The 26,753-nt window shown below is 36.2% G+C and overlaps 1 protein-coding gene and 1 pseudogene across 6 annotated transcripts in view; both read right to left on the bottom strand.

The window, feature by feature from the left end:
- Positions 1-26,753, bottom strand: part of RNF13 (ring finger protein 13) — a 140,190-nt gene that overhangs the window by 69,069 nt on the left and 44,368 nt on the right. For 3 of the 6 annotated variants that reach the window (XM_088839896.1, XM_055411877.2, XM_088839893.1), the window contains one exon: positions 14,686-14,811. The exons of 2 other annotated variants lie outside the window; for them this stretch is intronic. In XM_088839896.1, the coding sequence (XP_088696022.1) occupies positions 14,686-14,811 (126 nt within the window). Of the gene's footprint in view, positions 1-14,685; positions 14,812-17,646; positions 17,846-26,753 lie in introns of all 6 variants that reach the window. One more of the 6 variants, XM_088839901.1, reaches the window with a different exon arrangement.
- On the bottom strand, positions 496-14,679 carry LOC129546683 (embryonic polyadenylate-binding protein 2-like; annotated as a pseudogene).

Genomic DNA, 26,753 nt, shown 5'->3' on the forward strand with positions numbered 1-26,753 from the left:
GCAGGACCAAAAAAAAAGAAAGAAGTAGAGAAAGATGTAACATATTAGGGAAATTCAACTATTCTGGCTTATGTATAAATAAGAAAAATACATCTATCTAGAGATGTAATTTGACTGCTTAATTAACACCAGGAAGAGAATGACGAGATATTCTTGAACTCCCAACAATCAGGTGATACCTTCAGTGATTGAAAAGCATTGTATTTTCTTCTTGCTCTCAATTTGCTTCTCTACAGAAGGGTATGTACTCCATATTATCAGATAGGATATACTGCCTAATTATGTATGTATATACATACATACATATACATATGTATATATAATATATATCCATTATATATTATAAAATATATATTATATATAATTATGTATATATGTATATATATTATTATGTATATAAAAATATACACACATAAAACATATATACTAATACTCTATATTATTAGATATAGTTATTTATCAATTATCAATAATAAATTTCCTAAGTGTGGTAACTATTTTGTGAACATGGAGAATGCTGCTGTGGGAAAGAGAGGAATAAGACATAAAAGATTCAACTCTTGAAACAGTTAAAGACAAAATATCAATACTAGGGAATTATTAACAATGTTAATTTCTGCAGGATATGTCTGTTTTCATCTTTGTTATTATATACACCCCAAGCTTTTGTCTTGAGTGAGTTATTTTTTTAATACCCATCTGGGTACTTTGACAACCTGATACATTTTAATCAAGCCAATGTCACATAATTAACCTTACAGAGAGTAATTTTCAACTTTCATAGTTCATTAAATGACATAAATGTACACTAATCTCAGCATGTTCTCAAAAATATAATGAAACCAAAGTCCTGCTCTCTTAATAGAAATCACAATACTAGAAATCTAAATTTGTGATAATTTAAAGTATTACCTTAAAAATTAACAAAAGATCACTGTTTCATGTGTGTCAGTAAAAGCATTAATTATCAGAAAATTAATCCTGACATCACCTTGAAAAATAAGAGATCCGATAAAAAAACATTTAGAGCACTTTGAATGCCAGACTTCATGTTTCCTAAGGAACCATCTTGTTCACTAGCATATATTTCCAGCCTAGAAGAATCTCTCACATAAATTCTTAGTCAAACTAAATCATAACTAAGGCAACTATCTATCAAGTCCTACCCAGAAAGATATATGCCACAAAAATGCAATTTCTTTATATTTATGGTTTAGTTCCCTCTTAAAAACATACCAAAAATTTTACTTCAGTCATTGTGGATAAAAAATTTTTCTGAAATATTTTGCATCTTCCTAGATGTCTCAATTAAAAGACAACAAATGTGAGCTGACCTTTTCCAATGACTTGGGATCATCATGAACATCTTTACTAGAGCCTAGCTGGTTTTTCTCCAGAATGCTAAGTGCCAGTGTCACTTCCTCTCTCTGTATTTAGACTACGAGTAGTCATTAACCTTGCTCCACTCTTACACTCTTTTCTACAATACAGAAACAAAGGAGAAAACCCGATTAGAATTCTATTCTTAAAAAAAAAAAAAAAAAAAAGTACAGAAAAGGTTCCAAGAAAAAGTCACCAGGAAAAGTGCATGGTTTTAAAAGCTGGAATTTTATGACATTATGGTGGTACAAAGGCATGTTTCCTTCTTTTATTTTAGGTTATATACCGAGAGCATTGACCTTTTGATAAATGGCATGTTACAAACATACAAGTTTATTTCTTATTTAGGGTGAGAGATAAATTGAATTTGTTTCATTAGAAAACTTGGGGGGCAAGGCTGGTAAAATCTGCAAAATCAGCAAAGCCATACTTACTCGTTTCAAGTACAGCAGAAAACAAAACAGAATCCACGGAACTTTAAAAATTAATTAAAGATCTTATATCCCAGTGACAGATTTTAAAGTCAATCTTTGTACATGGGAAAGCAATTCTAAATATTGAGGGTACCAAACATTGTAGATAATAAAATAATTTAGTGAAACTGGGTGAACTTTTTTTAATAAAAGAAGATTTCATATACCAAAGTATTCTAGCTAATATAGGTAAGTACTCTTTTATGAAACTTTATTATAGGCTGTGCTGTATATATACTAGGGGGACATGTGTAAAAATAAATTTCTTAATATAGGTTGCAGTCAAAAAATTTTGAAACCCATATATTGAGTTTTTAATGTTCTATAGATTGTCTGCAATCAGAAAATAGATTGTGCTTTTCCAACAATATTATTGTGTAACATACCATCACAAAATCAAAGTCATTAATGTATAGGTCATTAAAGTGGCAGTTTCCAAAGTAGTTTTAATATTTTACCTAGCGTGTGATTAGTACTAAAGATTAAAACTAAAAGTGATGCTTTTCTCTTGGTGTCATTAAGAAAACCCAAATAAACCTTTACATAGCTATTTCTGATGTTTGCTATTAAAGAAGCTTTCTTTAAAAAACTTTTATATAATGAACTATTCCAGTTAAACTATATTAGTTAAAAGCTGCCTAAATATTTAATTTTGAGAATAACAATTTAAATTTAACAAAAGTACCCATAAAGTATCCTCTAGTTATCTATGCATATTAAAGTGCATATTAAAATGAAGGATCCAAACTAAGTTCCTATTTTTTAGATACTAATAGGATTCATATTCCAATCAAATTTTATTTCTCATCCTAACAACAGCAGTAGCTCCATTTTAACCCAATCACCATGGTTAATAAAGTTTTTTGGAAGAAATTATTGTAAAACAAAAGGATAAATCTAAACTTGCTATCAGCCTACTAGGAATTTCCAAGTAATGACAAAGGTTCATACTGCACTGGAAAAATAACTGGCGAGGCAGTTACGATGAGAATTCTGGTGCTCAGCGCCCCCTAGTGACAGATCTCTGCGTATACTCCTCCCACTGCTGTCTACTCATTTGAGGGCTCTAAGCACTATACTGTAAGCTCAGCACACAGATCTGCATAAAAATATAAGTCCTACTCCCAAGAAACTGAAGTGAGAAAAGATATACCCATAGGGGTTTTTTTAGGCTAGAATCAAGCAAGAGGGGGAAAAATATTATGGGGCAAAAAGAAAGAATCTCTAATAAAGAAACAGGAAATGCACAGTAATGCTGGCTGGGATTTGCTCTGGCTTCAGCCAAGAATCTTTCCTATCACGAACTTTTCAAACACAGGACAGAAAATGAGCAGCTTTAAAGAGCAATCACTTTGTGGTACACTTAACATCGTTTTATTAAAACATCTGAAATTATCATAAGAATTCTCCAAATAGGAAGTTCCTTCATGAAAACAAGCTATTAATACAAGTCTAACATAATCTGTAAATGAAATAAAATCTAAAAGATTTACCTAACAAAGTCTCCAATGAAGTCTGGTTAAAGTAATTAACAACATTAACTAATTAATATTAGCAAGTAATGGGTCTCTCTTAAGCTAAATAGTGAGTGCTCAGATATTTATTTTACTATTTAAATTGCACCTTAAATTGTACATACGTACATTATGAACAGTTTTTCTGTGTTATGCTATGTTTGAAAGCACATACTGTAAAAAGTCAAAAAAGCATCACACAGATGCTGGGTGGTTGTGGAGCCTGGCCTCTTCTGTCCACCCTGGCTGTACAGGGAGTTTTGGCACTTCCAGCTGTAATCTGAGAACTGGAGCACTACTTTACTGTCCAACATCTACAGATCCTCTGCAGAAAATGTAGTGTAACTCTGCTTCTAAGTATTTTCAAATGCCAACTGGAAAAAAAAAATTCTCTGGAAAACTGATTTTCTTTTCTCTCAGAATTGCCAACAGAAAGCAACAATAACTCAACCATCAGCCTGGACACAAACTACACTTTTTCCCAATGTGGATATCTAAAACAGGGAAAGAAAGAGATGAAGTAAAGAAACTCATAGGAGACTTAAGAGAACAGAGATAACTGTCAAAATGTAGCTATGTTCATTTATCTGAAGAAGAAAGAAGAAATTAAGTAAAATTTCTTTCTCAAATGATCAAAGCAATGAAGATGAGAATGGAACAATAGTAGGCAATTCAGGCTTAATGTAAAAACTGTTAATTCTATCTATGGGACAAAAATTTCTGGAAACATCACAGTACAGTAGGGAATACGCACTTGTTAAAATAAGATCCAGAACTGTGGCAAGCAATCCTACCAATATTAAATCCAACATCATTCTTTCCTGTACATATTTCAGAATCACTACAGTACACACTGGGAAGAGCTACTTCTCTGAAGATAGTATTAGACCCTAATGATGCTTTCACTCTCATTAAAAGGAATTCAGTGACATAAGCCATCTTTCCCTCTTTCTTTAGATTCCATCTTCCTTAACTAGACAGTCTTCATTTAATGTGTACCTGAATAATCTGAATAACTTTATTTTAAAGGAAACAATGTGTGTGGAATCTATGACAAGGGAGGTAAGAATATACAATGGAGAAAAGGTAGTCTCAAATAATTTGTGCTGGGAAAATCTGACAGCTACATATAAAGCAATGAGATTAGAACATCCCCTCATACCATATACTAAAATAAACTCAAAAAGGATTTGAGACCTAGATTTAAAACCTGAAATCATAAAACTCCTATAAGAGAAGGCAAGCAGAATATTCTTTGACATAAATCTGATCAATATTGTTTTGGATTTGCCTCCCAAGACAAAAGCAATAAAAAGCAAAAATAAACAAATGGGGCTGAATTAAACTTAAGGCTTTTGCATAACAAAGGAAATCACTGCTAAAACAAAAAGATAACCCACTGAGTGGGAGAAAATATTTGCAAATGATATGATCAATAAGGGGTCAATATCTCAAGTATATAAACAGGGCATACAACTCAGTATCAAAAACAAAGAACCCAACTGAAAATAAGACCTGAATAGACATTTTTCCAAAGAAGACATACAAATGGCTAACAGGTACATGAAAAGATGCTCAACATAGCTAATTATGAGGGAAATGCAAATAAAAACCACAATGAGATATCACCTAATGTTTGTCAGAATGAAAGGTCAAAGTGAAAGTCGCTCGTGTCCAACTATTTGTGACCCCATGGACTATAGAGTCCATGGAATTCTCCAGGCCAGAATACCGAAATGGGTAGCCGTTCCCTTCTCCAGGGGATCTTCCTGACCCAGGGATTGAACCCAGGTCTTCTGCACTGCAGGCGGATTCTTTACCAGTTGAGCCACCAGGGAAGCCCCAGAATACTGGAGTGGGCAGCCTATCCCTTCTCCAGGGGATCTTCCCGACCCAGGTCTCCTGCATTACAGGCAGATTCTTTACCAGCTGAGCTACCACCGAAGCCCCTTTTGTCAGAATGGCTATCATCAAAAAGTTTACAAGTAACAAATGTTGCCAACGATGTAGAGAAAAGGGAACCCTCACACACTATTGGTGGGAATGAAAATTGGTTCAGCCACTATGGAGAACACTATGGAAGCTCCTCAAAAAACTATAAATAGCAATCCCATTCCTGGAACTATATCTGAAGAAAACGAAAACACTTTGAAAAGATACATGCATCCCAATGTTTGCAGCAGAATTATTTACAATAGCTGAGGTATGGAAGCAACCTAAATGTCCATCAATAGATGAATGGCTAAAGAAGATGCAGTATACAACTGAAAATGAAAAAATAATGAAATTGTCCCGTTTGCAAAAACGTGGATGGTCCTAGAGAGTGTAATGCTAGTGAAATAGACAGAACAAGACAAATACTTTATGTTATCACTTATGTGTGGAATCTAAACAATGAAACGAATGTATATAACAAAATATCAATAGATTCACAAATAGAATTAGTAGTTACCATTGGAGAGAGGGAAGGGGTAAGATAGGGATATGGGATTAAAATAGGTAAGCAACAAAGATATATTGTACAGCACAGGGAAACAAAGCTAATATTTTATAATAACATTAAATGGGAGTATAATTCTTAAAAGTTTTGAATCACTGTGTTGTACACCTGAAACCAATATAATATTGTAAATCAAATATACTTCCAATAAAAGAATATGTGTTGAAGAGCTATGTAAATGAAGTTACTGGCATTATATGTTTTCAGTAGGTTAGGGTAAAGGACATGTAATTTACTGTTTTTCAGCTTTTTCTTTCATTAAATATTACTTTCCTTGTAAAAGAAGAGAATTTGTTTCGCTGTTTTTTTTTTTTTTTGCTTTTAAAAAAATATTCGTTTTAATAATTGATGCTTTACCAGTAAGACACATATTTCTACTTTTCTATAAAAGGCGTTAGTGAAACATCCCTGAGTAAGTCAAGCTGGCGCTGACCCCGTGGTGCCCGGACCTCACCTGCCCACAGCTTTGTCCCATGCCCTTCGCACCCGACTGGCGTCCGCACCAGGCCCACCCTGTGCTCCGCTCCGTGCACGGTGGCCTCGATGGGGTATGGCAGTCCTCCAGCGGAATGAAGGGGGCGGGGAAGTTATTCTTAGGAGCACCGCTGTTGATTCCTGACCCAGCGGCAAACCCCACTCTCAAAATCCGGTCTTTGCTTCAATATGGAGAAAACCACGGTGAGAATCTTCCGCGTCCCCGGCTCCACCCTCGTGGTCTGAAACGGGCCCCGCCTTGGAGGCTGCTGTGGGGGAAGGATCCCACTCTGGCGCCTGGGTGTCCTCAAAGGCCTCCGCGGTCCGTGGAACTGATCCCTGGTAAATTGGTCCTTTTGGGCAGCACCTTGATGACCTGGCCTCGAAAGATGCTCTTGTCCAGCTCCACAACAGCCTGGGACGAGCTCTCGGTGGCAAACTCTATGTGGGCATAGATTGCCCACGTAGACGGATCGGTGATCAACCTCTGCCTTCTCCAGGGGGCTGTCTGTCTCGGAACTCAGTAGCTGCCTGGCTAGCAGGGCCCCAGCGGCTTCCTCTCCTTCATCCACATCCTGCACCCTGGGTGGCTCCGGCCCCTGGGTCTGCTCCATGGCCCACAGCTTCAGTTTGATGGCCTCCAGCTCCTGGTCAGGCACTGGGTACTCAGCCAGGCCCTCCCTCTCCAAGAGAGACAGCAGGAAGCCGGCATCTTCCTCATCCTCTTCCTCAGCTTCCCCCGTCTCCTCCTCCCCCCCACCAGCCCCTGGGCCCAGACGGGTCTTCTCAGCCGGGCTCCAAGCCCCCCAGCCCTGGGCCTCGGGGTCTGAGGAAGCCCTCTGGATCCAGGCCTCAGTAGGGGGAAGGGAAGAGGGCGCGGCTGAGGAAGGGCCACATGGCGGCAGGCGCAGGCGTGTGGGGCAGGCCAGGCTTCCGGGCTCGCTCCATGCCAGCCTGTTTCGCTGTTTTAATACTGAATGAATTTGTATATCAGTTCAGGTCAGTCGCTCAGTCGTGTCTGACTCTTGAATTTGTACATAAAGGAACCTAAAATTAAAAGACGCTTACTCCTTGGAAGGAAAGTTATGACCAACCTAGACAGCATATTAAAAAGCAGAGACATTACTTTGCCAAAAAAGGTCCGTCTAGTGAAGGCTATGGTTTTTCCCGTGGTCATGTATGGATGTGAGAGTTGGACTGTGAAGAAAGCTGATCGCCGAAGAATTGATGCTTTTGAACTGTGGTGCTGGAGAAGACTCTTGAGAGTCCCTTGGACTGCAAGGAGATCCAACCAGTCCATTCTAAAGGAGATCAGTCCTGGGTGTTCATTGGAAGGACTGATGCTAAAACTGAAACTCCAATCCTTTGACCACCTCATGCGAAGAGCTGACTCACTGGAAAAGACTCTGATGCTGGGAGGGACTGGGGGCAGGAGGAGAAGGGGACGACAGAGAATGAGATGGCTGGATGGCATCACCGACTCGATGGACATGAGTTTGAGTGAACTCTGGGAGTTGGTGATGGACAGGGAGGCCTGATGTGCTATGATTCATGGGGTCTCAAAGAGTCGGACACGACTGAGTGACTGAACTGAACTGAATTATTAACACACAGATATTTTTACCAAAGGGTGGAAGAAAGAAAGAAATGAATAAATTAATGCACTAGTAGCACAGAGCTATCTGAATCCTATATGGGTAGACATGCGTCCATCTACCAAGTATGATTTAACATGTTTCTTTAGCGAAATCTTTTATATAGGATTCCAAAGTAGATTAGCAACAAACACTATAGGTTACTCTGTAGAAATATAGAAAAGAGTAAAAAAATTTAAATAATAGTATTATAGATGACTTTAATATATGAGTTTAACTTCTATTTAAGTTCATATCTACTTGCTTAGTTCTACTGAAACACAAGTGCAATTCTGAGAATACCATATACTGCATCAGCCTGAAGGCCTGAGAGAGAATGAAAGGTAAGCTTAGAAAGAAAAACTAGATGCCTATTTTGTAAGATGACAGAATTTCACTCCAAAAATTTTATTATCTGTTATTATAATAAGATCACACAAATAATCCAAAAATGTTTGTTAATTTTTTAATTATCATAAAATATTTAGACCCAGGGAAAAATATGGGATATATGACTATCTAGATTTCGAAATCGGAGAAGGCAATGGCAAGCCACTCCAGTACTCTTGCCTAGAAAATCCCATGGACGGAGGAGCCTGGTAGGCTGCAGTCCATGGGGTCGCTACGAGTCAGACATGACTGAGCGACTTCACTTTCCCTTTTCACTTTCACACATTGGAGAAGGAAATGGCAACCCACTCCAGTGTTCTTGCCTGGAGAATCCCAGGGACGGGGGAGCCTGATGGGCTGCCGTCTATGGGGTCACACAGAGTCGGACACGACTGAAGTGACTTAGCAGCAGCAGCAGCAGCAGATTTCGAAATACTTCCAAGGGCATTCCAAGAACATTAAGTGAAATGAAAATGAAGCCAACAGAATGTTCCAATAATACTGTTTATTCCCTAATCTACTTAAATTTAATTTTAAGCCATTAGGATTTTCTAAATATTCTAAATTCAGCAAATATTTATTAATCATCTACCAAGTGCCACACAATGTATTAGGAATTTGAGTTGTAGAAACCATACAGAGGCTGACAGAGGATTAAATAAGCAATATATAAAAGAAGTGATCTGCTCTGCCTTGAAGATTAGGGAAGGTTTCAGATAGGAGATGAAACTTCATCTTAGACCTAAAACAAGCCAGGTAGACAAGTGAGGGAAGATACTCAAATGAAGGACACAGTAGAAACCAAGACAGAGGGGAAGAGACTGCTCAGCACCTACTTGGACTTGTAAATTCTTCGTGGTTAAGGTAAGGGGACAGGCAAAGTACAGATGTGACTTGACTTTAAAAAGAGACAGAAGTCAGGTCCAGTAGGGGTTTGTGCCCCAGTTAGGTTTTGCAAAAGTTACATTCCAACAGAAAATGAGTACCAACGTATTCCTTGAATTGTATTCATCTACAATCCAAATGTAACTCCATCTAACGAACCCCCTCCCTGAAATATGGAGGGAATAATATCTAAGTCCTTTCAGCCTCCTGCAGCTAGCTTCATTTTTCGAAAATAATCACTAGAGCATGAAGCGGTAATAAGATTCAACAGAAGTACATGCACTACACCATTTCTGTTTACCAAGCTTCCCTTGAGTTCAGTTGAAATAAAGCAAATTGACTATTTGAAGAAGTTGACTTAGTATTAAAACCAGAAGGTAGAAACATTTTGGACTGCAGTGGCAACAGATTTTTGATAACTAATGATTTTTTGGCTATAAACACAGAAATTTGTGTAGTTTAGAAAATTTCTATTTTAAGTGATCATTTTAATGTTCTTGAAATAACCAGTATTTTTACAAAAATTTTTAAATGTTATTTCCCACTGGGATGCCAATTCAAGTCTTTTGAGAACTCTCTGCTTCAGAATGCTATGACGTCACTTTTCTAACTAGAAGATTTAATAAAGCCTTAATTTATTTACCAGAAATCCAGAAATGTTTTCCTAATTTCAAACACTCACCAAAAACTAACATTTCCAAACAATTATATTTTGTCACAGTGAAGCACAAGTGCACAAAGATAAACAAAGTAACATTGTTCTGCTTTTCCTCTAAAGTGCTATATTTTCCAGAAGATACAGTTTTTGTCAGTGTAAGTAAAAGTGACTGTTTTCAGATTAAGCAGCTGGCATGTAATCAATAGTTATTACTGGCCTTCTGGACATTCCACATATCCAAATACTAATTCTGAGTATGGGTTCTGCTATTATCTCTCCAGGGCAAGAAGACTAAAAGGCTCAAATGTGCTTCTCTTGACAAAAGATTAAAAAAATAAAATTAAAACAGTACTCAATTTTAAGATGTTACAAACAATTCAATTTTCTACCTTCCAAAAACTGTTAATTGCATATCAGCGTCTTATTAGCTACCTTGAGTCACAAACCACTTGGGATAGTTTGCATAGAAAATCTGTCATCTCCTTTATTGTAACATACAGCTTTCACTCGTTTAAGAGAAGTTTCTGTTCCGTTCCGTCGCTCAGTCGTGTCCGACTCTTTGCGACCCCGTGGACTGTAGCCTACCAGGCTTCTCCGTCCATGGGATTCTCCAGGCAAGAATACTGGAGTGGGTTACCGTTTCCTTCTCCAGGGGATCTTCCAAACCCAGGGATCGAACCCAGGTCTCCTGCATTGGAGGCGGACGCTTTAACCTCTGAGCCACCAGGGAAGCAAGAGAAGTTTAGGTTTCTTTAATTATAGCATGCTGCTGCTACTGCTAAGTCACTTCAGTCGTGTCCGACTCTGTGTGACCCCATAGACGGAAGCCCACCAGGCTCCCCCGTCCCTGGGATTCTCCAGGCAAGAACACTGGAGTGGGTTGCCATTTCCTTCTCCAATGTGTGAACGTGAAAAGTGAAAGTGAAGTCGCTCAGTAATTATAGCATAATGTTCTTCAAAAAAAAAGTCTAAAGATTTATAATAAGTAAACCTTGAAATACCCACCACCATTAATCATTTGAAGTATCTTGAGAGAATTTTATTTTTTACTTCTTTTCTCTTCTGCTATCTACAATGGAAAGGGCTCGTTTCACCAAAGAAAGCTCTGTAAGATGGTGCCAATTCTCATTTGTCTGAGATAATTTGGGTTTCACTTTGGATAGGAGGCATAGCAAAAAAAATACCTTCTACCTATTCTCAATATACTGTAGCATAAAGTATGGTGCTGAATTAAGCTTCTGTCAGTATTCAGTCCTAGCATGCTACATCAGGAATAAGAAGATGAGCTCTTTTTCTAATTTATTCATAAAAAATTGTGGCTACACATGAATGAACCACTATTGAGTATCCACAAAGAGCTATTTATTTGCAATTCAGAAGAGAAGTACCATACATAAATTGTAAATGACTGGTTTCTGTAACATACTTATTACAAAACTTAATCATTAATTTGGAAGCCAAGAAAGTACAGTCATGGATTTCTGATATGAAGATTATAGCTAATAAAGCTAATAGCCTGTTCACCAGTGATCACCATTAGAAAAGAAATTTTCTTTGGAATGAGATTCCAATTGTTTTCCCAGTAATCATGATGACTTTATCCACTCACTCTACCTTGACAGGTGATCTGTAATTCATAAGCTTGTGTATTTATGAAACTTATTTTGTATACATTACACAGTGGCATGACAGCACTGTCCTTTACAAGCCAAATTAAAAATTTTACACATCAGTTGACATGAGTTACTATATCACAGTGTGACTTATCAGCCAATGATTAGTTTCTGAAAGGTGAGAACTGAATTCGTGTGTTAATTTGACTGGGCTAAGAGATGTCCAGACAGCTGGTAAAGTATTTAGGCAGGTGTCTGTGAGGGGTTTTTTGAAGTGTTTGTCATTTCGTTCAGTAGACTGAGTAAAGAAGATCCACCCTCAACAATGTGAATAGGCATCATCAAATTCCTAGAGGTTCCAAACAGAACAAAAGATGAAGGGAAGGGTGAATTCCCTCTCTCTGTTCTTGACATCCACATTCTCCTGCCCTTAAACTTCCAAGCTCTTAGTTTCTGGCTCTCTGGACTCGAGGATTATACCATCAGATCCCCTGGTTCTCTGTCTTTCAGACCCTAACTGAATTACACCACTGGTTTTCCTAGTTATTCAGCTTGCAGACAGTAGATTACAGGACCTCTCAGTCTAGTACAGTCAGCACCTTTGCCATCTTTACCCTTATTCTATTTTATACCGATAATGAAAAAAAATCAATAAAATATTGATGGTTAATAACTACTGCCTAGTTACTGTGTGCAAGGCATTGTCTGACAAGCATTCAACACTGATTATTTCATTTGATCCTTATAAATACACAACAATTCTATGATATTAGGAACATTTATAATTCTGTTTTACAGATAAAGAAATTGAGGCACACAGAGATAAAAATAACTTGTCTAAGATCACACTACTATAAATGATAAAGATATGATTCAAATGTATGCAGTCTGTTTCCAGATCTTGAATACAACCGATATATCTCCCTCGGTAAATTAATGTCTCGTAAATTTAATATAACTGAAAGAAATCATTAGAAATAATATGAGTAAGAAATCTTTCACTTTAAACGTCTATAATATATTCTGTTGTATATTTGTGAAGGAAAATTAACGAAGTTAAACAATATGTACAGAATAGAACTTTATCCATTTAAGTCTATGTCTACACAATGAGTTATATAATAAGAAATATTTTAACGTTTTCCTTCTAAGATTAGAATCCTCAATTAAAACGTTTTTACATATTCTTTATATGCACATGCTTTTAAATAATACATTATACACATAAGTAGAAGACTTACTATACTACATAGGTTGATTTAACAAACGTTTATTGCTCTCCTACTATGCACTATAATACAAATTAGATATTTAAATATAGTTAAAACATGAACTCTAAACACAGTAAACCTGCATATAAGTGAAATATATATAATAAAAAACAACAATGTGATAAAGAGATATAAACACACATTGAGCTGGAATGATTTATTCTGCCCAAGGGAGAAGAGAAAGAAAAGTAAGGCTTCCAGAAGAGGTAACAGTCTCAGCTAGCACTTCAATGAAACGGTCAGAAATATAGGTGATAAAGGTCATCTTAGAGATCTTGGACAGAGAAAATAGTATGTGTGAAGGCACAAAAACATAGCAAAGAGAGATTTCAGTAAGTGATATGGCTACAGCACAAAATTCAAGACAGGAAGTGGAAAGTGATGAGCTGGAATATTAGCTAAATCAGGAAATTCCATCAGAAATACTCAGAAATACGTGATGAGGATTCACTGAAGGGATCAGAGAACTAACAAGCCCTCCTATCCATTCCTGAGTTGGGTTTTACCCCCAAATAAATATTTAATGACAGCATTTCCCTAAATGTTGTAGTGAAACACCTCCCATCCCGACCTAAAAAGAAAGTTACTTTAAAAAATAAAAGGTATTGTAGCTTCAAATTACCAAAGACTGGACTAAGACAAATATTACATAACTTAATGATGCTGTAAACCTTGAAATCAGCAGAATCAGCTTACTTTTCATTTCTTAGAGCATAAAATTATCAAATATTATAATAATATTTCATTTTTGCTGGAACAATCTGTAATTATTATAGCTTAGCTCTAGCTCAAACCTTAAAATGGTTTAAATTCAAACTACTATAAAAGCGTAACAATTAGAAAGAGAAGGAAATCTAATACATTTGACTTCAAGCTCTATTTCCCATTTAAAGGCAATTGAGAGTTTAAATTTGGAACTAATATACAATATAACAACATTTATTATTTCCAAAATGCTCTACATTTTCAAACTTCTTTACAGTTATTATTTTATTCATTTAAAAAGTTTATTATGGAGGTGTAATTTCTTTCATGAAATGAAAGGAGCAGAGACAAAAAGACAGGCACAGCAGGAGTCAGAGTAGCCTTTCTTACTTAACAGACAAATTGTCTAAGATCAAGCATGGAAAGTACATGAAATGATATCCCACGTCTGTTCTCTAAGATACATGTAAGACACTCAGGTTTGAGATGGTTCAATAAAAGTTAACAGGCCTCAATCTGGCTCTCCTGACAAGAAGACAATCCAAGAACAGAGTTTTAAAGATAGTATTAAAAAACAAAATAAAAAAAAAAAAAAAAAAACCTTAAAATCTCACATCTTTAGAGCTGAATTGATGATAGTGAGGGAAGTCCTACGGCACACTTTGTTTAAACTATTTGAAATGCTAGTATAACCCACTTCATAGAGACAAACTTTATACATGTGACAGTTGGCTTATTACAAAAGAGAATCCCAGCATCAACAAAGATATAGATACAGATGTTGTCATCATACTGGAGGGTGAAGACATAAAACTAAAGATTAACATTTCCATTCCTAGGTTAAATCAAGCAAGACCACTACTAAACCACAGTTCAAGATGCCCAATAACCCCGTGAAAAGTTAGAACCAATAGTAATTAGGTAAAACTGCGAATCATAAAACTGACGGTGTTTTACTCTTTGTACCGGCAGCTAAAAGCTTAAATTTTACAGCAAATGAGTAAGAATTACATAAACCCATCCGTGGTCTTTCCTTTCACTGTCTCCTTTCATTTTCCTTCTGTCCTTACTCCTTTATTTAATCTGAATGAATTGTGTAAACTTTCTTAAATTTTTTCTGAAACAAGAGAGAATTTAAACTAGCTAGCTAAACAAACAGTAAGCAAAAAATGAAAACGGAAACATTACCTTTTCATCAAAATTACAATCAAGTCTTCTAATTAACACGATGAAAGTGCCAGATGAATTATCTCTTACTGGCGGAGGCACTATGGGTTCACAGGCATTCTCTGGTTTTGAGTTAATCAAAAAACCCTAAAAAAAGAATTATCAGTAAGTTTTCTCTGTTAAACTAAAAAAAAAAAAAAAGAATTCAACTTACTTCTATAAACACCTTTTGAATTTGCTCCCCATGTTTTGCATTACGCTAAATGAATTATCTGGCAACTACAACAGTTTCTACCTGCCAACTGCTCACAGTCCCAGAACTTTTAAAGTAGTATTTGGTTTCCTTAATTCCATTTTTACTATTAAACTTAAAAAAAAAAAAAATCACACATAAGTCCATCACCCCAGAGACAACCACTGTTAGCATGTTGATATATTTTCCAACAATGATTCACATTTCTAAATCAAGTGAATACTTTTTAAAAAGTAACTATTGATTTTCTTTCATCAAAAAATGAAAATGCACAGCATTTCTAGGAACTTATTCTACAGAATCACTAGACTGGGTATATAAAGGTGTATGTTGAAAGATGTTCCCTCTTACGTAGTTTTTAACCAGAAATCATGTACATCAATATGGCAGCCATTTAAGAAATTATAATATATTCTTTCAGTGGAAAATAACAGAATCACTAAAAGGAATAAGGTAAGTCTATACATATTAAACTGAAAAGGCATTCACAAAATAACTACAAATAAAAAAAAACAGCAAGTTGTTTTCCCAAAAATACAGAATGGTTTGACATCTGAAATGTATTAATATAAAATGTCATATTAATAGTTTAAAACAGAAAAACCAAAATCAATAGATGGAAAACACTGAATAAACACATAAAGATATTATCAAAGTCTTCAAATTCATTTATAAGAAGTGAGTAATTTTGTAACTTTATCAACAAAGGTCCATCAAGTCAAAGCTTTGGTTTTTCCAGTAGTCATGAATGGATGTGAGAGCTGGACTATATAAAGAAAGCTGAGCGCTGAAGAATTGATGTTTTTCAACTGTGGTGTGGGAGTCCCTTAGACTGCAAGGAGATCCAACCAGTCCATCCTAAAGGAAATCAGTCCCGAATATTCATTGGAAGGACTGATGCCAAACCTGAAACTCCAATACTTAGGCCACCTAATGCGAAGAACTGACTCATTTGAAAAGACCCTGATGCTGCAAAAGACTGAAGGCAGGAGGAGAAGGGACAACAGAAGATTAGATAGTTGGATGGCATCACTGATGCAATGGACATGAGAGTGAGTAGGTTCTGGGGGTTGGTGATGGACAGGGAGGCCTCATGTGCTGCAATCCATAGTCTCAGAGTCGGACACAACTGAGTGACTGGACTGAACTGAGTAATTAAGGCTATGATACGGTGTCTTAAAACAGTCCTGTATGGTACATGCACAGGATTTGGTAACTTCTCCTGCCTTAAATGAATTGCCTGGCTTGTGATAGAGAATGTTTTTGCACATGTTTCAGGAATAAAATACAGCATACCTTCACTTACTCAAAGAAAACTCCCTTTCTTGATGTCATAAAGCGCTTGGTATTTACTTTGCAAGGAAACAGAACTGTGGTTATCCTCCCAACAAAGAATATTTACTTCATTCATATTAAATTTGCTCCCTGCTGCCTTTCCTGTGCCTTTCTGCACACAAACTAACTTTATGCCTTAAAGTCAAATCACATAGTGCAGTTCAAGACACTTATAACAGCAATTACATTCAAGCCATGTGGCAGCAACAGGGTATATAACTCAACTGAAGACAATATGAACAGCTATGACCAAATTTCCTGTGAGGACAACTCCATCATGATCGCCATCTAGAGAATAACAAGTGAAAGACACATCCCAATTTCAGATATGTTAAAACATGGGGTAATAAAGTGCATCTTGGAATCAATATGGGGCTTAGAATCAATATATCAACACAGGGCTTCCCTGGTGGCCCATACAGTAAAGAGTCTGCCTGCAGTGTGGAAGACCCGGGTTTGATCCCTGTGTCAGGAAGATCCCCTGGTGAAGGAAATGGCAACTCACTCTGGTATCCTTGTCTGGAAAATTCCACGGACAGAGGAGCCTGGCAGGCTACAGTCCACGGGTTTGCAAAAAGTCAGAAATGACTGAGCAACTTCACTTTAGAATCAATAAATGTATGGAAACACAAAAAGTTCTACGAGTGGAACCAGGAAAAAAGAATTTTGCTTTTTAATCATTTCTGTATTGATGAATCTGTTATGTATCATTTTGTGTATGTATTATTATGTATATATTATGTATTATTTTTAGACATAAGAAAATTTACAAAACTTAAATACACATAAGCTAAAAATTTTAAAAAAAAATCTATTTGCATTAATAGAAACTGAAGCCTAAAAAGAAAAAAACAGGTTTTTGTTTTGCTTTGGGGGGGGGCCACATGGCTCATGGGATCTTAGTTTCCAAACCAAGGATCAAACCAGAATACCTGACAGTGAAAGCACACACTGGGCCACCAGGGAATTCCCCAAAACAGGTCTTAAAATTATTAAATATTATTTTTTCCTGTGGACTATGCTAAAAACAGTAACTTGATAAAATAGCCTAACAGTTTCTATCCTTCCCCCAGATATGTCACTTAAAACAGTGAAAATTATTTTGTTTCATACACAAAGTCTACAAGGCAGTATAATGGATTTTGCCAATTAATTTAGCAGAACTCTCTAGTCCCTTAAAGAGTGGCCAAGAAGGTGCTGCTTTATTCCAGGTCCACATGCCTCAAGTTTCCCTCCACAGCCAATTCCTTTTTATTAAAAGGATGCTTGCTCTGCGATATCAAGGATGCTCCTTATCCCTATTTACTGACAGGGGCAGTTTACACCAATATGTAGAAAGCCCAAGAAAACTACCAATGTCGAGGAGACTCAGAGAGGATGCCCATCTTTCTTACCGTTGTTGTAATTCTCTGACGATGAAACAGGAGGCAGGACAAAAATAGTGCATTCAGACTGGCACCTCAATATCATCAAATGTATAACAGAATGGGTTTGTGGTATATATATTTACGGATTTTTTAAAAAGCTTTTAAGGCAATACATGAAGCCTTAAAAGGTTTTTCAGCTTGATGAGTGTTCCCAAACTGAACATACCTGTATCAAGAAACAGATATTAACAGCACTCCAGGAGTTCCCTTCATCATCCCTGTCAGTCACTACCCCCCCCATCCAATCAGCAGTGTCACTACATGGACTTTGAATAGCTTAGATCAGATTTTGCCTAATTTTATACTTAACATAAGCAGAACCAGACACACAGCAGATTCTCTTTTAGACTTCTTTCTCTCAGTACTGTATTTCTCAGACTCATTCCTGCTCTTCAGCAACCATACTGTTAAGATGTATTTTGCAGATCGCACATTTTCATTTCTCTATAGTATTATGTGGTATGAATATACCAAAATGTATTCTACTGATGAGCATTTGGGTAAATTATAGTAGGCACTATTACACACAGTGCTATTATAAACTTTCCAGTACAAATATTTTCATGAACACATGTGCATGATGTTTATGTACAAAGAACCACAGGATATCAAGCTGGATCACAGTTTCAAGCTTTAGTAAATACCACCAAGCAATTCAGTTTTCCAAAGTGGTCTGGGTTACCATGTTTTAACTGGAATATTCAAATAACCTAAACTTAAAAATCATACCAAATATAATTTTGTTTTAACACTTCCAAAGTATTTAGAACTGTGAAACTGCATGTAGTTATGAGAGAATTACTTTGGTTGATAAATTACACTGTTAATGAAGTAAAAAAGAGATAATTTAATAAAATGGTTTTATTTAAAAGACTGTTTCAGGCTGAAGGCCTTAGACTTTCCTCCCTTCAGTTTGAACTGAATGGCAACTATACAACAAATAAAATTAAGAAGAGTATGTGTGTGTGCTCAGTATCTTTAGTCATGTCTAGCTCTTTGCGACCCTATGGACTGTAGTCCACCAGGCTCCTCTGTCCATGGGATTTTTCAGGCAAGAATGCTGGAGTGGGTTGCCATGCCCTCCAGGGAATCTTCCTGACCTAGAGTAAGGAGAATATATGCAATGATAATATCAACAAAAATGCTGAAAGCAAGGGAACAGAGCATCGTTCCCTTTGTAAGAATATAAAAGTAAAAGCATGAAGAAAAAAAGTGGTGAGCTGTTTGTTAGTGAATACCTGAAGTTATTAATAATTAATAACTGCAGTAATAGCAGGCAGTTAATATTTGTTGAGCCATGGCACCAAGCACTGTGTGTCAGGCACTATGCCCTTTAAATGCCCTAATTCATTTAATCTTTGCAATGACCCTATGAAGTAACTCCTATTGTTATACCCCTATTGTAAAGAGGAGGAAACTAAGTCTCAAAAGAGTTAGGTAACTTGTCTAAGGTTATACAGAGCAGGCATGTAATCCCAGGAAGTCTGGCTCCAGACCCTACATTCTCAACCACTCTGCCATACTCCCCCTGCTGGACAGGAAAAAAAAAAAAAAAACAGGTGAAGAACAAAATGGGCAATAAGAAGAGAAATGCACATTTACAAAAATGAACAAATCGTTAGTCTAAAAGGCAGTTAAGGTTGATTCCAGAATTTAATACGATCTTTTCAAATGATAAAGATGTCAATGGAACCTGTCATAACTTTTACATTCAAACACAGACAAAAAGAGTCACACTGATCAATCAGACTTTATCAGCTAACGTTTTCCTAATGTGTGGCAGATTAATTTGTTTCTGGAAAGTTAAAAAGATCCACTACAATTTTCTCTAATGCTTTGTTAGACCATTCTTCTAAAATCTACCAGTAACTTTCACGTACAAAGTACATTTAATTCCCTTTTCACAAATTGTTGGAGATTACTCTTCTCTTAGGCAGTAAAACACCCCTTAACCATTACTCATTATTTTAAGTTCAATAAGATAAAACAAAATAAAAACAACATGAAGTAAAAACGCACAGATCAGAGAAAATTATTCTATGTGAGGCAGTAACAGAAAAGGTGATGTTTGACTTGGTTCTTAAACTTTACTATATAGTTCAATCTGGTGCCCAAACCTAATATACTACTATAAGTGATCTGACCAATACAACAACAGACAGGAACTATCACACTTTAACCTTTTCTAGATACTATATGTCAATTGATGCACCATAAAACAAAATTAGGTTTCTGACAAACACACTACAGTCCTTTCAAAAAAATTTTGACATGGTGCTACTAAGCTGTATTTCTTCTCTTTTCAGATCCTATCTTTAAATCTAGTATCAAATTTAATCCTTAAAAATAACAACATAATATATAAAAATGTAAAGACTGTTGCCTTCAGTTTTACTTAACATAGAAGTAGTTATTTGTCAGGATTTTTATTTTATAAATCTCAAGCTCTATGAGGAAAAGTCCACCCGGTACATGCTTCTCATTCAGCATGCAGAGAGATTGCTTCACTCAGGGGATGTATTTTGACATTTTAGAAAACAAAATCACTGCGCCCTCTGGTGGACAATGCTTTTTAGTTAGTAATAGGTTGCATACTATTTCACCAGCATACCCACTCATACCATTATCATTCTGAAGAAAAATTAAAAATTGTCACTTCAGTTTGAACCAACAGCATTTACGTGGTGGAGTTAGCAGTAAACAATCCACTTGCCAATGCAGGAGACATATTGAGACACAGGTTTAATCCCTGGGTCAGGAAGATCCCCTGGAGGAGGACACTGCCTGGAGAACCTCCATGGACAGAGAAGCCTTGCAGGCTCTAGTCCACAGAGTCGCAGACTTGGACATGACTGAAGCGACTTTAGCATATATATGGTCAATCAACAAAGTGGAAAATTAAAAGCTCAAAAGACTGGTACACTTGTAGGACTAGATATATCCAACAAGATGGTTTCTTTAAAAATGAGGAATTTTAAGTGAATTGAGCTTACACTGTAATTACATTACCTTTAAGATGGTCTTCTATATTGCCATATAATCAATACACATCAGTAAGGAATATTTATTCATATTTTATAGTCTGTAGTACTTGGCAAATCCTCTAAGAACATAAAAACTTTAAATGTGTTAATCAATTACAAAGTTCTTAACAAAATCTTTGATAACAAAAAGTTCAGAAACAAATACAGAAAGTAAATCTGTGAAAAATAAAAGACAGCAAAGAAATTCTGTTTCAGTTTTAAAAACAAAAGTGAATCCTGAGTAGTATGTTATCATAACTGTTTGCAATCTGTCATTGTCACAAGTCAGAAATGTGCTCAGTACCTAAGTCATGTCTGACTCTTTACGACCCTATGGGCTGTGGCCTGCCAAGTTCCTCTTTCTATTGGATTTCCCAGGCAAGAATACTGGAGTGGTTAGTCATTTCCTTCTACAATAACTCAGTTATAGCTGAGCCCAATCTAGTTAACTAAAGTTGAATATAATCTGGTTATCAGGCTGATTAAGGGGGTCAGAACTTAAAATTACTGATAGTAGTGGTCAGATCCTAACTACTGAAATTATTTCAGTATGCAGTATTCAAAGAGAATGGTGAATAGCAAGAAGGGGTGGTGCAGGTACACAGATAAAAGTAGGGAGAACAATACAAAATAGTAAGTGTTGGTATCGGTACTGGATTTTCTGTTAATTTCAAAGATGATCACTAATTTCTTTATTAAATTAAATAAACACAGTAAGTATGGGAAAAAATAATTTCACCATTGCAAACTCTAATTTAAAGAAGGAAAAAATACTATCAATCTCTTCAAAGTGGTCAGAAGTTCATATACCAGCCATATATAAGAATACTTGGTTTCCCATTTCCTTGTCAGCCATTGATAAGACTTTATTTTTTTTCACTGATCTGATGAGTGTGAAACAACCTTTAATTATACTGTAAGCAAGGAGATAATTTTAAGGCTATTCAGTGCAACACTATAATAGCTAAAAACCGGCATCTTACATATCTACCAACAAAAGAATAAAAAAATAAATTGTACCATAGTCATAAAATGAAGTACTATTCATTGAAATGAATTAAGACTATATAATAACATGAATTTAAAATACATTGTAGGATGAAAAAGGCAAGTTTAAAAGCCTCATGAGACATATAAAAGTAGGCACAACAGTGTTTATAAGGTAACATGTTTTATAACATTAAATGGGAAATATACACATAAATTTCAGGGTGATGATTATGAGAGGGAAGATAAGGGAACCTAATCGGGAGGATAAAAAGAATGTTTCAGTGGTACTGGTAACACTTCTTTAAAAAAGAAGTGTTAAAAAATGGTAAAATATTTGCATCTATGTAGTAGGTATACTGGATATTCTGTTGTTTCCCTACTCTATTCTGTTTCCAATATTTCACAATTTTTAAAATTAAGAGCAACCTAAATGTATAATGACAAGGGATTGGCACATTATGGTACAATGCCAGTATTGCAATAAGTTACAGAATTTCTAGTGATGCTATGAATATATATATTTTTACATGAAAAGATACCCATGATATTGGATATGTTGTGATATTGTCAAATTTTAAGAAGTTGCAAAGTAATATATATAAATGGATGATTTTCAAATTCTTTTCATATCCTACATCATCTTAATTTTTACAGTGACCATACATTACTCTTATAACCAGAAAAATAGATTTTCATGGGCAAAGGAATAAAAAATTACCAATTTTTACCATATCAAATTGATAAAGCCAGCAAGAAAATCTAATGAAAACTACTAAGCGAACAGACAACAGAAATGCCCAGTAGTGAAGCAGGGATGTATGCAGGCTGACTATGTTGATTTACAGTATCAGAACCTAAGCCTCCTTTTACTTCCAAGGTGGCAAGAGAACAAACAGAACAATGTGGGTGGGTCCAAGGATGGTGGAAGTGACTAGGGCCCAAACTGTGGAACAAAACAAAGAACCAAGGTTGATTTTAGGAATTCCACATAAGATGTGTGAGATGCCGTAGATTTTCTCATGCACTCTTTTCAGGCCCTCCCTTTTATGCTCTCTCCCAGCTGCCCCACATTTAAGTGATAAGCTACTATAATGAAATAATTCTTCATTATTTTCTATCTCTAATGAGATTCTATATTCCTTGATTCAGTAATACATGAATAAGCAATCATCACCTTTGAAATTAATAGGAAAAGGCTTACTTTATATGTTCAAAAGTCACTGAAGAAGCATTCTTTGAATATGATCAAAGTTTGTGCAATTGCAAATGCCTTTGTATTTTAGAATTCTCCTTTTATGTATAGCCAGGTGGTTTTATTCCTTATTTTGATGGCCCTATTTCCTTATTTTCCTTCAAAAAGGAAACTCTGACCTCTGTTTTAGCCAACAAAATGAAGGTGACATTGCAACAATTCACAGTTCTTAGGAGAGAGGCAGCCATGCACATTCAGCCTTAACCAAGACTTCTTCCTATCACAAATCTGTCAGGTGTCTGGGAGGAAAAACACAGCAGCAGTCCTGAATCTCTCTTAAATATCTGCTACAAAGGAAGCAAAGGATGTCTCACAAACAACCACACATTTCCTTGCAATATTTGCATTTTCCTTCACAGCAAAAAAAGAAAAAACCACTCTCTTCTAATCTCATCTTTATATTAAACAAATGATTTCTTATAATATAATCCTAAAATTAACTAGTAAATTTATTTTCAAAGAATAGCATAGCTTGTGAAAAATTAACTGGTGATGATGCTACAAGGCACTAATTTAAGAAAAAAGATCAGAAAAAAAAAAAAGCTAATTGTAAGAGGAAATCCTTTTATTTGTACCTTTGTTTGTCTATATATGAGGAAAGGCAGTCAAGGACAAATCTGCCTGCCAAGATCTTTATCCTCTCTGTCTTCTCATTCACATGAAGAACTTAGGCTGAGGACCAGGTTACAAAAACACTGTATACAAACATCATGGTACCAGACTTCCCTGGTGGTCCAGTGACTGAGACTCTGTGCTCCCAGTGCTGGGGGCCCTGGTTCGATTCCTGGTTAGGGCACTAGATCCCACATACTTTAACTAAGAGTTCATCGGTCTCAACTAAGACCTCATGCAGACAGATAAACACATATCAAAAAAAAAAAAAAGATCATGGTAAATCCAGCCCAAAAGGTGTTTTGCTGAAAACAAGATTTGCCATTGACAGGAATACTCAGGAAACCCCAAATACTACGCTTACCTTTCAGAGATAATCTTGATTTGAATTTTTAATAATCATTATTATTCCCTCTACTTGTCAAGGCACTTCTTAAAAGCAAAGAATCAAGAAACCTAGAAAAGTTTGATCTCCCTGAGACTGGCCTTTGGTGTACAACTGAATTATTCCGATGATACTGATAACATACAGAGAATCTACTAAGAAACTTTGCTAGCATTACTAATCTACATGATAAAATCTTGACTATGCAATAATGATGCTTCACTAGTTGGGTATTCTTTCAAAAAGGTAAAAATAGGGATCTATTTTACACTGTACAATAAAATAATCCTGGGTAGATTAAAGACCTCCCAAGTACGGAATGAAGGACACGGGAAAAATTTACAAATTTTGGAGTAAACAGAGAAAAATATTTCAAGACCTCAGGGTAGGGAAGGATTACTTAAGATACAGAAAACTCAAAACATCAAAAAAGATGTCTACATTAATTTAAACTTAGGCATAATTTTAAAAGGCAATTTTAAATTAAAAAGCACAAAGAAGAAAATATTTATAAGGCAATATAACTAAAAGATTAAGAAATTTGAGCGCCGAAGAACTGATGTTTTTGAATTGAGGTGTTGGAGAATACACTTGAGAGTCCCTTGGACTTCAAGAAGATCAAACTAGTTGATCCTAAAGGAAATCAATCCTGAATATTCATTGGAAGGACTGATGCTGAAGCTGAAACTCCAATACTTTGGCCACCTGATGCGAAGAACTGACTCACTGGAAAAGAACCTGATGTTGGGAAAGATTGAAGGTGGGAGGAGAAGGGGATGACAGAGGATGAGATGGTTGGATGGCATCACCAACTCGATGGACATGAGTTTGAGCAAGCTTCAGGATTTGGTGATGGACAGGGAAGCCTGGAGTGCTGCAGTCCATGGGGTCGCAAACAGTCGGACACAACTGAGCGACTGGACTAAACTGAACTAAACGATTAGTGTCTGGACTCCTAAAAGTCAATATTTTAAAAATTTACAAACCAGTACAAAAATAGGTTAAAAAACAGACAAACTAGAAGCCTGTGACCAATAATGCTGTATCTCACTAATAATTATATAATGCTACATGCAAGTATATGTAAGAGATGTGGGTTCAATCCCTGGGTTGGGAAAATCTTCTAGAGGAGGGTATGGCAACCCACTCCAGTATTCTTGCCTGGAGAATCCATGGACAGAGGAGCCTGGTGGGCTACAGTCCATAGGATCGCAAAGAGTCAGACATGACTGAAGTGACTTAGCACACATACATGCACATCTCACTAATGCTTGATATCACTAATTATTCAAGAAATCCCAAGTAAAAGCAGTAAGATAGCACTTCATACCCCATCAAGCTGGCAATCCTTTAATTCTGATAATAAGTCTTGGCAAGGATATGGCAAAAGAGTAACACTTACTTGTAAGTTTTTATTTTAGTGAGGCAGGAGAGAGAACAGAATTACAACATCAAACTGAGAGGCCAACTTTCACTTTCACTTCCAATGAACACCCAGGATCGACCTCCGTTAGAATGGACTGGCTGGATCTCCTTGCAGTCCAAGGGACTCTCAAGAGTCTTCTCCAACACCACAGTTCAAAAGCATCAATTCTTCAGCAATCAGCTTTCTTCACAGTCCAACTCTCATATCCATACATGACCACGGGAAAAACCATAGCCTTGACTAGATGGACCTTTGTTGGCAAAGTAATGTCTCTGCTTTTTAATATACTATCTAGGTTGGTCATAACTTTCCTTCCAAGGAGTAAGCGTCTTTTAATTTCACAGCTGCAATCAGCATCCGCAGTGATTTTGGAGCCCAGAAAAATAAAGTCTGACACTGTTTCTACTGTTTCCCCATCTATTTCCCATGAAGTGATGGGACCAGATCCATGATCTTTGTTTTCTGAATGGTGAGCTTCAAGCCAACCTTTTCACTCTCCTCTTTCACTTTCATCAAGAGGCTTTTTAGTTCCTCTTCCCTTTCTGCCATAAGGTTGGTGCCATCTGCATATCTGAGGTTATTGACATACCATACATATCTAATCTTTTATAAATGGTGGAATTCTTTGATACCATTATAAAATCTACAGATTCTACAGAATTTTTTACTATATTTTATACTTTTACTTTATACTAATATTTTATACTATTATAAAATATACAGATTCTATCTGCAGAACATAAGCCTACAAAAACTATCCCAACTAAACACTCCGGACAAAGCTCAAAAGTAAAAATATTTCTCAGTTATGTCTCTTAATGCTATAACCATACAATATTTTTAAATTAACTTGGTTATATTTTTAACACATCTGTTTAATCAGTTTTATAGACATTACACTGCTGTGAGCCATGTCCACTTTATCGTCAAGTCCTCCTTGTAAACAATAAGAAGTAGGCTAGCATTTGTGAATTCTGATTCTGGGCAATGGCAAGCCAGTCATGCAGCTATAAAAGCTATCTATAATGATCCAACAATTTGCAATTTGTTAGAATACTCTCTTTACTATCACTGAATTTCACCTATTGGGCTTGCCCTATTATTACAGGGTAAAAGCAGGCAGATATTTAACACTATTTTTTTCCCCAGGCAGTGAATAAACACAATTGTCAAAATACCTTTTAAACATAAACTAAATGTAAAATGAGTTTCCCAGGTGGCTCGGTGGTAAAGAATCACCTGCTAAAGAAGGAGACTCTGGTTCAGCCCCGAGGTCTGGAAGATCCCCTGGAGAAGAAAATGGCAACCCTCTCCAACATTCTTGCCTAGGAAATCCCACGCACAGAGGAGCCTGGAAGGCTATAATCCATGGGGTCGCAAAAGAGT

The sequence above is a fragment of the Moschus berezovskii genome, chromosome 1 (assembly GCF_049115385.1).
Source record: "Moschus berezovskii isolate FMDL1 chromosome 1, NW_MosBer_1.0, whole genome shotgun sequence".
Classification (NCBI taxonomy): Eukaryota; Metazoa; Chordata; class Mammalia; order Artiodactyla; family Moschidae; genus Moschus; species Moschus berezovskii.